The sequence below is a fragment of the Salmo salar genome, chromosome 29 (genome assembly GCF_965601325.2).
Source record: "Salmo salar chromosome 29, fSalSal1, whole genome shotgun sequence".
In the NCBI taxonomy this organism is placed as follows: domain Eukaryota; kingdom Metazoa; phylum Chordata; class Actinopteri; order Salmoniformes; family Salmonidae; genus Salmo; species Salmo salar.
The window spans coordinates 14015981-14028557 of record NC_138319.1 but is presented as its reverse complement, the minus strand read 5'-3'; the positions used below and the strand labels follow the sequence as shown (position 1 = coordinate 14028557).

Genomic DNA, 12577 nt, shown 5'->3' with positions numbered 1-12577 from the left:
GAATTTATTTTGAAAATATTGATTTTATTTCCTTTAAAACTCTGCAATCATACTGCACAAATTGAACACTGTAGAAATGTGTTTACCCAAGTGGTGTTAGCTTTTAACCTTTTCTTCCAAAATGGTCTCCAGGCAGCAACCAATGTTCACCCATATTGTGCATAAATGACTTAAGGCAACATGGAGGACCAAGCCAGGCTTCATATGTAGAACCCAACTCAGAGGCTGCTGGTTTGACAATGAACCAGGAAACTGTTGCCAGTATCTGGATTTTGCAACAACAGTGGCACAATGCATTTTCTCCAAGAGCACCTTGGTTAATTAAAGGCAGCATGTTACATTTTGAAATAATACCATACCTTTTACGTATGGCAGCAAGCAGAGACCTGGCATGCCACTGACGCAGGGACAAATGATCAAATAAACCCCTCCCTTCTGTACTCCAGTTTAAACCCATCTCCAAAAATGCAGTTACTGCTAACCTTACCAATGCCTCAAAATGCGTATTTCATGAGTTACATAAAAAAAAAAAAATTAAGTACCAATAACTAACTGGTAGCTAAAATTGATTCAAGGTCAAGGTTTCAGTGTCAAACAATGCTAAAATGTGCTGTGAGGAATCGACCTCTGCATACTCTGCTCTCACCCTATATGGGTGTTTTAGTACCCATTTACATCTGCTATTAAAAAAAAATGCATCCTGTGATCTGATATCTATTCAATCATCAGTTCTAGTCAGATTCCAACAGGTGTAAATGGGGCCATAATGTCAATAGGCAGGAATATGTTCAGTGTTCACCCAGTCAACATGAGTGCTTTCTGTTCTGCCTGCCATGAGCAGCTTCTTCAGTGGCAAATCAGGGACTTTGAGTCCAATCAGCTTGCATTGAGGTCTTCTGGGACCTGGAGTCCATTGGGCTGGCCCACTGGGACATTGTAGTGCCGGTCATCCTCTGTGACCAGACATACACAGGGCCAGTCTTCCTTATGGTCGTCGGGAAAATAGGTGACAAACTCCTCTGTGTGTGCCATGTACAGCCTGTAGACTTGGATGGTGCACTGCAAGGCATACCCCAGCAGAAACATCTCCACCTACACTCAGGAACCAATGAGATAGGGAGTTGACGCTTTATATTTAGAACATCATTATGGTTTTAGAAAATTGGGTAGTGGGAGTATTGGATCCATTGTCTGAGGACTTTGAAAATGAACTTATCAGTAGTAGCCTCTTAAAAGTACTAGGGCTCGAATATTGGTTTTCGGATCAGTTGAACACTATAGCGCGAGTTAAATCAAAGTAATTTCCGATTGAGCCGACATATTGCAGCACTTAACGTGAATGCAGTCTCCGAACGCGGGAACATTGCCTTCTATTGCGCTATAGCTCGGAATTGAATGGAGCCCATTCTATGTTATACATTCTTCCCTGAGACACTGCTCTGTCATTGATGCTAAGCGTCGAATCCAAACTCAAATGTTAATCTATGGCCTGCTCTGACCTTCCCAAGAGTCACTGAACAACCTAGAAAGACCCTGAGGCTTAGGCTGAACTGCTGTTGAGGACATAAGAACAGATGGTACAGTGCAAGTGTGTGCATGTTAGACTTCCAAGGTTTGGTTTGTGGGAAAGCTAAAACACACCCATCCTATTGTATCCTCTTGTTTTGCTCAGCACTGATTATGACTACCGGTTAAAATGGTACCTCTACTATGGGTTTGGATGGGAAAGGTCCAGCTAAAATACCAACTTAAAAAGCCAAAAGATCCTGGTTTACCACCGTTTAACTGCCAGGAAAGGCTGCAGTGTTGGGGGAAAATATATTTTACCAAGCTACCAATTACTTCACACTGGAAGAAGTTAAGCTACGCAAAAAGCTACCCTTAAAAAGGAAAATTCTACCTGAAAACTATTTTGGTATTCGTTTCATTAGTCCCAATATGATTTGCTTGTCAGCAATCAAAGTTTCAAGATATGCAACTTTCAAAATACAGAAATCTGATCCGTATGATGATGCAAAACGCATCATCATACGGATCAGATTTCTGTATTTTGAAAGTTGCATATCTTGAAACTGATTGCTGACAAGCAAAACATTTTGGGACTATCAACATTGGACTAATGAAACAAATACCATTTCTCTATGAATTTGGTCTGGTCGCCCAAAAAGGCAGCTTAAATATATATAGTTTACCTAACTACAGTTACTTTGGAAAAAGTAGTTCACTACATCCAAAGTACTTAAAAAAATTTAAATATAAATCTGAAATGTCAGAGTACAAATTGCGAGAACAGAATTCTCAGATTAGTCTATTAAACAAAAAAAACTTTCAAGAGAATTAGGCAGGTCTGACGATGAGGAAAGAACATGTCAACTTCATCCATAGTTTTTCTTTTTGCAAAATAAAAGTGTGTAGATCCAGTAGTTAGCTCCACCTCTACATGGCAAGAAAGTCCTTAACTACTGAAAAAAACTAACATTTTTATTTAGGTCAACTACCACCAAGCTACTGAAAAATGTAGTTAAATGACTAGTTGAACTACATTTAGTTCACTACACCCCAACACTGAAAGACGTTTAATTGATGCCTATGAAAACCCTATTAGAGAAAGGTTTTTGGGATTACGTATATCTAGAAGTATGAATGCATGTTCGTTTGAACAGGGGACGGGACCATGTTTGTGTGTTATGTCGCCACAGCAACCTGCTGCTCACCTGCTCCAGCCCCCCGCTGAATCCCACTTGGCTCAGGTGGTTGGACAGGAAGCTGCGTGGGCAGTCGGAGGAATCGCGTGCATAGAGAAGCCAGCAGAAGACGGGCACGTCTCCTCCCTCTTGCATGGTGGTGTGGAGCTCCACGGCCCGGCCCAGCATGAGGAGCTTCAGGGCTTCCAGCAGGCCCAGCTCCTCCTCCCCTCCCTGGAACACACGCTCACACAGACGCAGTCTCTCCTCCGCACTGGAGCAGCCCACCGCCGCCTGCCACTGGGCACAACAACACACACACACACACACGCCACATACTGTCAACATCACCATGGCTGGAAATCATATACTGCATGTATATTGAATTATTGCTCTTTTCTCAACCGCAATTCACACAGAGTCAACATTTTATGGCTTATCTTGCAATTCGTGACTTCAGTGTCAGTCAGTTGTCACCATAATATGAAGGTGACAGTATACACCATTTTCCCATTAGTTGGTGATATTAGGGTACAGCTACCAACCATCTAACGACAGAGGGGGAAGTCTTTGAAGTCTAATCAAGAACAGAATTCCTCCAGTGGTGGAATAGGCTGTTTGATGCCAGCCAGAGGTCTCATGTTGCGATACAGTCTACTTTCCACAGATATGTATTAAACTGTTTCCTGAAGACTGAGGATCAATCTATCCTGTCTCCTTCCGTTTAATATCAGGCTGCTTCAATAAAACACAGCAATCCGCAAGGGAGGGTACAGTCAGTGCAGTATACCACAAACTACTCTAAAACTGCCATTAAAACCCTCTCCCATGTGGTCATAATTACAACCATAAGGTTTGGGAATCAGCTACGTCTCCATTGAAAGTCTGAGAAAAGACATTGGTGTTTCCGTCTTAAATACAGTACAACGTGTACAGTACATAGGGCTGGGTAAGGAAGGCATGGGCGGTACCCTGTTCTGGAGGAGTTCCATGTATCGTTTGAGCTGCTGGGCGGCGTCTTCGCTTCCCTCCCTCTGTCTGCACTCTGAGGGGAACATCCACTGGCCAATCAGGCTCTCCAGCTCCTCCAGCCACTGTGGAGAAGAAACAGGGTTGTATTCATTATGCACCAAACAGAAGAAAACTGATTCAAACAGGGAGGGACATCCTTGAACTTGTCTAATAAGAAATGCACATTTTTGTTTTCCATTGCAAAATGTTTAGCTATGGTGTGCACTAATGAATGCGACCAAGATACAACAGATTATAACGACAAGCCATACTGACCATCAGGCAGCTAATGTCCATGGTATTGGGGTCGTAGGTATAGACAGTATGAGGACTAATGACTTATATACAAGTTTTAGAGCGTACACAGCGTTAGTTATGCAAGCATGGTGTACCGTGGAAATGTGTTCGTCCTGCAGCCAGTCAGGCAGCTGGGTGCTGGTGGAGAGCACCTGGAACAGAGTGGCTCGGAGGGCACAGTAGTTATCTCCTCTCACCCGTCTCAGGCTCCCAAACCTCTGAGACAGCTCAGTGTAACCCTGGGACCAGACAGGAAGAGCAAACTAGTATGAATCATCTTGTAAGAATGTCCTAAATATTCATCTTAAAATGGGACAATCTGGTATTTGGAAAAACAACAACGCAGTCGCTCCTCAGCTCCGAAACAAAAACAGCAGTGGTGGGGCGGTCAGTGGCGCCGTTGCACCCTACTCCGGATTCAATCTTTAAAAAAGGTCCATAAATGAAGGAACCAATCCCATATTTCCTTTTTAAAATATAAGATCATAGTAACTGGCTAATCAACTGACCTTTCTAATAAGGGTACTTTTGGCAGTGTTTCCCTTCCACTCTCTCTCACTGTAGGACATAATATCCACCATCGGCTCCAGACTGCATCGGTCCTCAACCTTTGGAACTGAGATAGGGAGAGAAGAGAAAAAGTGAGAAAGTGAATACTAAATATTGAATCAAAACATTTGTGGGTATACCATTAAAGGAGACACTGGTGCTCTGGAAAAAAAGGAAATGATCTGAAAGTGACTGACGTGTGATTTCAAGCAGTGGCTCCGGTCCTGCATGTTTGACTGGCCCCTGGGGGAGCTCTTCAGCTCCTCGATACAGGTCTTCCTCGCTAAAAAGCAGATGATAGTTAATGATAATGTTATTATTAACATGTCAAATAATAGAAGATCATTGTGGTTCAATTATGTGACATTGACACTGATCTGCAGTCAGTTCTAAGGTACAAAGAGAGACATTGACAAACCTAACGCCCAGATCCTCCCCAGCAGGACCATCTTCTTCCCTCACTTGTAACATCTCCAAATCAGCTGAGGTGCTGGGCCCCTGATGGGCCTCTCTTTTTTGGACCTCCTCCCCTCCCGTCTCATCCCCTGTCATGGCCCCTGCAGCAGCACTCTCCATCTCCTCATCCTCCTGTTCCTTTGTTTCTGGCACTTCTTCATCTAAGAGGTCTTCCAAAGATGGGACTTCAACCAATCCACCCTGGATACCTTCCTTCGCTTGTTCACAGGAGTTTTGACTGGAGAGAGAAGTCGATAAAGCCATTCTATGAATTGCATGCGTTTGCACTTCACGTTATACAGGCAGGCATCACACACTACATTTCATGAGAAGAGCATCTCTACTGTCATGGTCTTATGTTCTTACACCACATTCCTCTTGTACAGTCTGGCCTCAGGCGAGGCACAATGTTAGTATCATTCTAATGTTCAACTGTAGAAGACGGCACTTTGATCTACCTTTTGAGGAATCATCTAAACTCAGCAACAAAAACAAACGGCCCTTTTTCAGGACCCCGTCTTTCAAAGATCATTCGTAAAAATCCAAATAACTTCATTGTAAAAGGGTTTAAACACTGTTCCCCCGTGCTTGCTCAATGAACCATAAACAATTAATGAACATGCACCTGTGGAACGGTCGTTAAGACACTAACAGCTTACAGACGGTAGGCAGTTAAGGTCACAGTTATGAAAACTTAGGCCTCTTTAGTGTTCTTTCTACTGACTCTGGAAAACACCAAAAGAAAGATTCCCAGGGTCGCTGCTCATCTGCGTGAACATGCCTTAGGCATGCTGCGCGAAGGCATGAGGACTGCAGATGTGGCCAGGGCAATGTCCATACTGGGCAATGTCCAATGTCCATACTGTGAGACGCCTAAGACAGCGCTACAGGGAGACAGGACAGACAGCTGATCGTCCTCGCAGTGGCAGACCAGGTGTAACAACACCTGCACAGAATCGGTACATCCGAACATCACACCTGCGGGACATGTACAGGATGGCAACAACAACTGCCCGAATTATACCAGGAACGCACAATCCCTCCATCAGTGCGCAGACTGTCTGCAATAGGCTGAGGGAGGGTGGACTGAGGGCTTGTAGGCCTGTTGCAAGGCAGGTCCTCACCAGACATCACTGGCAACAACGCTGCCTATGGGCACAAACCCACCGTCGCTGGACCAGACAGGACTGGCAAAAAGTGCTCTTCACTGACGAGTCACGATCTGCACGTTCTGTGCATGATTTCCTGCAAGACAGGAATGTCAGTGTTCTGCCATGGCCAGCGAAGAGCCCGGATCTCAATCCCATTGAGCACGTCTGGGACCTGTTGGATCGGAGGGTGAGGGCTAGGGCCATTCCCCCCCAGAAATGTCCGGGAACTTGCAGGTGCCTTGGTGGAAGAGTGGGGTAACATCTCACAACAAGAACTGGCAAATCTGGTGCAGTCCATGAGGAGGAGATGCACTGCAGTACTTAATGCAGCTGATGGCCACACCAGATACTGACTGTTACTTTTGATTTTGACCCCCCCTTTGTTCAGGGACAAATTATTCCATTTGTTAGTCACATGTCTGTGGAACTTGTTCAGTTTATGTCTCAGTTGTTGAATCTTTACACATGTTAAGTTTGCTGAAAAGAAACGCAGTTGACAGTGAGAGGACGTTTCTTTTTTTGCTGAGTTGATGTTCACAGCAGGAAACAGTATGGAACATAGATCAAATTACACTCAAAATAACAGTGAGACGCCAATGGTGTAGAGACTTGAAAGGCCTTTCCAGGAGAACAGTGATGTGGACCACTCAGAGTAATTAATTCCTGTCACTCAAACTCATTTTACTATTAATCATGGTCATTTTGTGCTTAACTTTTAGGAAATTAAGGACTGCATTCTTTTCATATTACATCATAGAGATAGATGGTTGAAAGTACAGAATACACCTGCACAATTCCGTTGAGTGATATTATTTTTATGGTCTTTGGATGCCCCCTAATGGTGGCAAAGGAAATTACAACCCAAAATATATTTTTACACAGTTTATATCATTCCGTTAATTTCAACAAGTTGTGATAACGAACATTTCCATTGTAAATCTGAGTCTACTCACCTCTTGCTGGTCCCAGAGGGACTTATTCTCACTGGTTCCTTCACTAGTCCAGTGAGGTTTTGGGGAACCAGACCATTCTGCGTGGGCTCCGTAGCTTCTGTTAAAGCTGGAGAAGCCTCAGGATCCTGTGGACTGTCATTCAGGTGCGCTACAGAGCTCCTATTCTCTTTACCATCAACCCCCTTTATCACAGTGCTATACACAAGGGGACAGGGAGGAAAGATGTATGTAATGCACACTGAATACACAAAGAGTCACCCAGAAATCCACAATGGTTTGAACTGAAGCTACAGCCGTTTAAGCCATAGACGTTTGACTTACATAGTGGGAGATGGAGATGAGGGCAGGTGAGGGACACTGTCAGTAGATGCTGCCTTCTCACAGGCCTCTGGTGGGGTGAGCTGGGAGTCCGGGAGAGATGTGACCCCCACAGTGCCAAGACAACACTTCTCTGGCTCTGACAGTACATCCACCGCATTGTGGAGGGGTATTGTTGCATCCTCATCCACAGTTTCAGAGGTAATGGATTCTACTGGTATCTCAGCTTTGAGGGCAAAGGCTTCAGGGCATTTGTCCTTAGCATCAGGTGTAATTGTTATATTATCTGAGTGTGCATTCTGGACCACAGTGGAGGCCTGCTCAGCAAGTACAGCTACATCCATCTCAGCCGGGACCTTCTCTGCATCTCCTCCTCCTTGCGCATCTTCCTTATGGGGACCCTGGGGAGGATCTGAAGTGCATATCTGAGCTTCTACATTTGTGCTCTCTGTGGCTGTATCCTCAATGCTTTTGTCCAGTGCTGTAAGGATGGAGTTTGCTATGAGTCCAGTGCCTGTGTTGGGAGACGGCTCGTCAGCCTGTCTGTCTTCTGTCTGGAGGAGTCCATTCTTCTCTATAGTCTGGGGCTGGGCAATGTCTTCCTTTCCATTGGTTTTGGGAGGGACACGACAACCCACCTGCATAGTCACAACAGCCACCTCTTTGTCTTTCTTTTCCTCTGCATCGTCTCCTCCCGTTTTCCTGCGACAAATCATCCATGGAAACAAAACTAACATGTTTCAAAATACATGTACTACAAGGCAAAAGTATGGAAGATTACAAGTGCTTCATGTGTTTGCCAATGGTTTGACTTGTTAATTCAAGTGGTGTGTTCCCACTGGGCACAGACGTCAGTTCAACATCCAGTTTTGATTTACATTTGGTTGAGTCGTCAACTAACTATTTAGGTTAAAAGTTGGGTGAAATAAAATACAAAATGTCCTTATGTGTTGATGATTTTTTGCAAATCCAATCAGTTTTCCACATTGATTCAATGTCATCACATTGTTTTTGGGGGTTGAAATTACCTGGAAACAATGTTGATTCAACCAGTTTTTGCACAGTGGGTTTTGATTGCAGTCCAATCAATGACTGATTTAATTAGGTAACCAACGGCAGTGTTGAGTCATAATCTTACCTCACTTCAGAATCTTCCTCGGAACCATTGTGGAATCCAGCGACCTCTCCACATTCAGATGAGGATGCTGGAACCTTGGCACCCCCATGAAGTAACCCACTTATTTCCTCCACATTGTCACAGGGACTAGCAGCAGGACAACACCAGTTTCCCATTCCCACTTAGACAATGCACACCCTCTGCCTCTCGAAAGTAGGTCTTGGGTAAAATGGTGTAACGTTACTCTGAAATCCACAGAGTCTTGGTTCCTACCCTGGTGAATTGGAGGAGCTTATTCAGAAATAGAGGTTTTAGGTCCATTACAAACTGTTCAGAGCATTTGTAAAAACCTGACCTAAAAATCTATAGGACAGAGAGAAGATACCAATTCCATGCTGTGAGAGCCCAGGCCATACTGTAGCGTCAGGATTTATTGTTGGTCCTATGAGCAAAAGAGAACATACAGCAGAGGAGGCTGGTGGGATGGGCTATAGGAGGACGGGCTCACTGACATGGCTGGAATGGAATATATGGAACGGTATTGAACACATCAAACATATGGAAATCACATGTTTTACTCCGCTCCATTAACACTATTCCAGCCATTACAATGAGCCCGTCCTCCTCTAGCTCCTCCCACCAGCCTCCACTGACATGCAGTGAAAAATCAACATTAGATTTCCTATTTATTTCACCCTTGTATAAAGTAGCCTATATCTTTATACTGACTGGAATATATGTATACTGACTAAAATTACATGAGTAGCAATGGCATGCAAATCACTTTTTACAAGGGGAAAAAAAAAATAAAAAAAAATAGACGCATGCGCTATTAAGACTCGTCCCGCAGGCGGCTGTGGGAGAGAAGATAATCGGTCGGTGCAAATTCTGGATCCTTGGGAGGTCCATACCCCCCTTACCATTTTAAACTTCCACTTCAATTGAGTAGGGCCGTCCCAAGGACCCTTTATAGCAACCACCGAAGAGAAATAGCGGCACCTCACCTTGATGTTGCTTGTTTACCACAATCCGGTGCTGCGACTACCCTTTGGTTTCGATTCATTTTCAGAAAAGACACAACATACTGTATCATTCACGGCTGGGCTGTCATAGACGCTCCTCGAAACGTGAGAATGTTGTTTAGCCAATTCTACTGACTGGCGTGATCAACGCTTGTGCTACCCCGTCCGATGCACGGAAGTGCAATAAATAAATGTGGAGGGTGTGTCTTCCAACAGCAAGAAATGTGTAGTGTAGCGAGCCATTAGATTTGATGACAAATATTGTGACGTAGATTCTTGGAAAACGTTACATATAATTTGTTGTGAGAACGCTAGGATAAGGGTTATCTGTTATTCCGTCCAACATTGTAGCACAGCTAAGCTTGCAAGCTAATAATAACAGTTTGCTACAATGTTACGAGCAGCATGCGCTCGAGGCAAAATAGCTGCATACGCAGGAAGTTTAGCGCACGACAGTTTCATAATTTAGTCTGAAACTCTGACAGCTCAGGGTTGAAAAATGTGATTCTTGGCCAACATACACACAGCATAATGCTAAGGATATGTACATTCGACACTCACGTCTTCTTACTTTCAACGCTGACTGCTGCTGTACACGGTTCCAAAATATAGTTTTACAGTTGTCCCACTTGTTGTGAAATACAGCCACCAGTTGATAAACGTCGTTCTGCTGGAATAGGGGTGTCTTTGACAGTTCAACATATACAACAAAGATGTTTGATATATGAAGAGGTCATACTCAGCATTTTACCATTGAAAGAAAGGTCACAGTTCCGGTCTGCTTAAGGTGCAATATGCAGAAATCGCTCCGCCTTTTCCCGGTTGCTAAAATTCTAATAGTTCGCCTAATTTCATTTGACAAAAAAAGCAGTCATTGCGTAGAGAATCATTGTACCATTTAAACCGCTGTGAAATATATTATCCATAACCCAAAATATTGAATTTTTAGTGGTTTGACGCTGGTGTGTAAAAGCAAAAACGACACTTTTTTTCAACCTTTATTTAACTTGGCAAGTAATTTAAGAACAAATTCTTATTTACATTGACGGCCTACACCGGCCAAACCAGGACAACGCTGGGCCAATTGAGTGCCGCCCTATAGGACTCCCAATCACGGTCGGTTGTGATACAGCCTGGAATCGAACCAGAGTGTCTGTAGTGACGCCTCTAGCACTGAGATGCAGTGCCTTAGACTGCTCCACTCGGGAGCCCAACTTCAGAAGGGGCGCATAGAAATAGCTCACATAGAACCTCTACCTCTTAGACTTGCTTTCAATGAGAATGACAGATCTATAATTCTATGTGAATTTGGTTGGGTCTAACATTAATTTGACAAAAGCTGGATCCCTTCTAGCTATGACCCTTGTTAATCAATGACTGTATGAGTGGAGGCTGGTGGTAGGAGCTATAGGAGGATGGGCTCATTGTAATTGCTGAAATGGAATAATTGTAACGTTATCAAACACAATATAATTTTCTCATGATCACGACATAACAAAAGTTGTTTTGTCGAGATCACAAGATAATAAAAAGTATCATGCATCATTAATTAATTTGTTCAAATGCATGATAAAGCACCCCTTCAAGGAGCCCTGTGATTTCGTGGGGCATTTAAGCACTGAACGATGCCTGACAGGCAGCTCTGTCTCCCAGGCTGCATTCCAAGACCTCAGCCAATCGCTTGCAAGGAACAACGCAGCGTACTTGGCTACTCTTGTGTGCTAGCTCCCCAACAAGCTCTTTAGCTCAAGGTAAACTGGTAATGAGCTCCAAACACAAATGAGAGCATTATGTTAGTATGAAACGTAGCAAACAATAAAAATGTATGCGCTGATCCACCGCTGCCACCTCAGCCGTACTGTCAATCTATCATCAATACATGCACTCTTATTTATAGAGTTTATCTAGTGATCTTGACAAAACAACTTTTGTTGTCTTCTAAGGAAGTCTCGAGGTTTTGCTCACCTGAGGTAGAGTATCTCATGATAAGCTGTAGACCAAACTATTTACCAAGAGAGTTTATCTATATTCTTCATAGCTGTCTATTTACCACTACAAACCGATGCTGGCACTAAGACCGCACTCACTCAGCTGTATATGGCCATAAGCAAACAGAAAAACGCTCATCCAGAGGCGGCTCTCCTAGTGGCCGGGGACTTTAATGCAGGGAAACTTAAATCCGTTTTACCTCATTTCTACCAGCATGTTAAATGTGCAGCCAGGCGGGAAAAATCTCTACACCACCTTTAACTCCACATACAGAGATGAGTACAAAGCTCTCCCTCGCCCTCCATTTGGCAAATCTGACCATAATTCTATCCTCCTAATTCTTGCTTACAAGCCAAAACTAAAGCAGGAAGCACCAGTGACTCAGTCAATAAAAAAGTGGTCAGATGAAGCAGATGCTGAACTACAGGAATGTTTTGCTAGCACAGACTGGAATATGTTCCGGGATTCTTCTGATGGCATAGAGGCGTACACCACATCAGTCACTGGCTTCATTAATAAGTGCATCAATGATGTCATTCCCACAATGGCCGTATGTACATACCCCAACCAGAAGCCATGGATTACAGGCAACATCCTCACTGAACTAAAGGGTAGAGCTGCCGCTTTCAAGGAGTGGGACTCTAACCCTGAAGTTTATAAGAAATCCCTCTATGCCCTCTGACGATCCCACTCTCCGTAGCCAATGTGAGTAAGACCTTTAAACAGGTCAACATTCACAAGGCCGCAGGACCAGACAGATTACCAGGACGTGTACTCCGAGCATGCGCTGACAAACTGGCAAGTGTCTTCACTGATATTTTCAACCTGTCCCTGACTGAGTCTGTAATACCAACATGTTTCATGCAGATCACCATAGTCCCCAAGAACACTTTTGTGCCCAAGAACACTTTTTTTCTCAAATGTATTTCACCTTTATTTAACCAGGTAAGCTAGTTGAGAACAAGTTCTCATTTACAACTGCGACCTGGCCAAGATAAAGCAAAGCAGTGTGACACAAACAACAACACAG

The 12577-nt window shown here is 43.8% G+C and overlaps 1 protein-coding gene across 19 annotated transcripts; it reads right to left on the bottom strand.

The window, feature by feature from the left end:
* Positions 1 to 3: 3 nt before the first annotated feature.
* On the bottom strand, positions 4 to 10342 carry f105b (FAM105B). 19 transcript variants are annotated; one of them, XM_045710489.2, is made up of 12 exons: positions 10120 to 10331; positions 8892 to 8978; positions 8558 to 8810; positions 7423 to 8121; positions 7102 to 7296; positions 4960 to 5235; positions 4739 to 4824; positions 4502 to 4608; positions 4088 to 4231; positions 3656 to 3778; positions 2715 to 2984; positions 4 to 1092 (listed from the first exon to the last, which is right to left on the bottom strand). In XM_045710489.2, exons 3-12 carry the CDS (start codon positions 8710 to 8712, stop codon positions 877 to 879), a joined length of 2271 nt encoding a protein of 756 aa, XP_045566445.1. In that variant the 5' UTR covers positions 8713 to 8810; positions 8892 to 8978; positions 10120 to 10331; the 3' UTR covers positions 4 to 876.
* Positions 10343 to 12577: the final 2235 nt, after the last annotated feature.

Excerpts from the sequence above, each read along its gene's own strand:
- f105b (XM_014180596.3), bottom strand. The coding sequence starts at position 8,712 with ATGGGAAACTGGTGTTGTCCTGCTGCTAGTCCCTGTGACAATGTGGAG. Across the intron at positions 5,236-7,101 it reads CCCTCTGGGACCAGCAAGAG|TCAAAACTCCTGTGAACAAG; the intron begins GTGAGTAGACTC and ends TTCTCTCTCCAG. Across the intron at positions 4,609-4,738 it reads GCCACTGCTTGAAATCACAC|TTCCAAAGGTTGAGGACCGA; the intron begins GTCAGTCACTTT and ends TCCCTATCTCAG.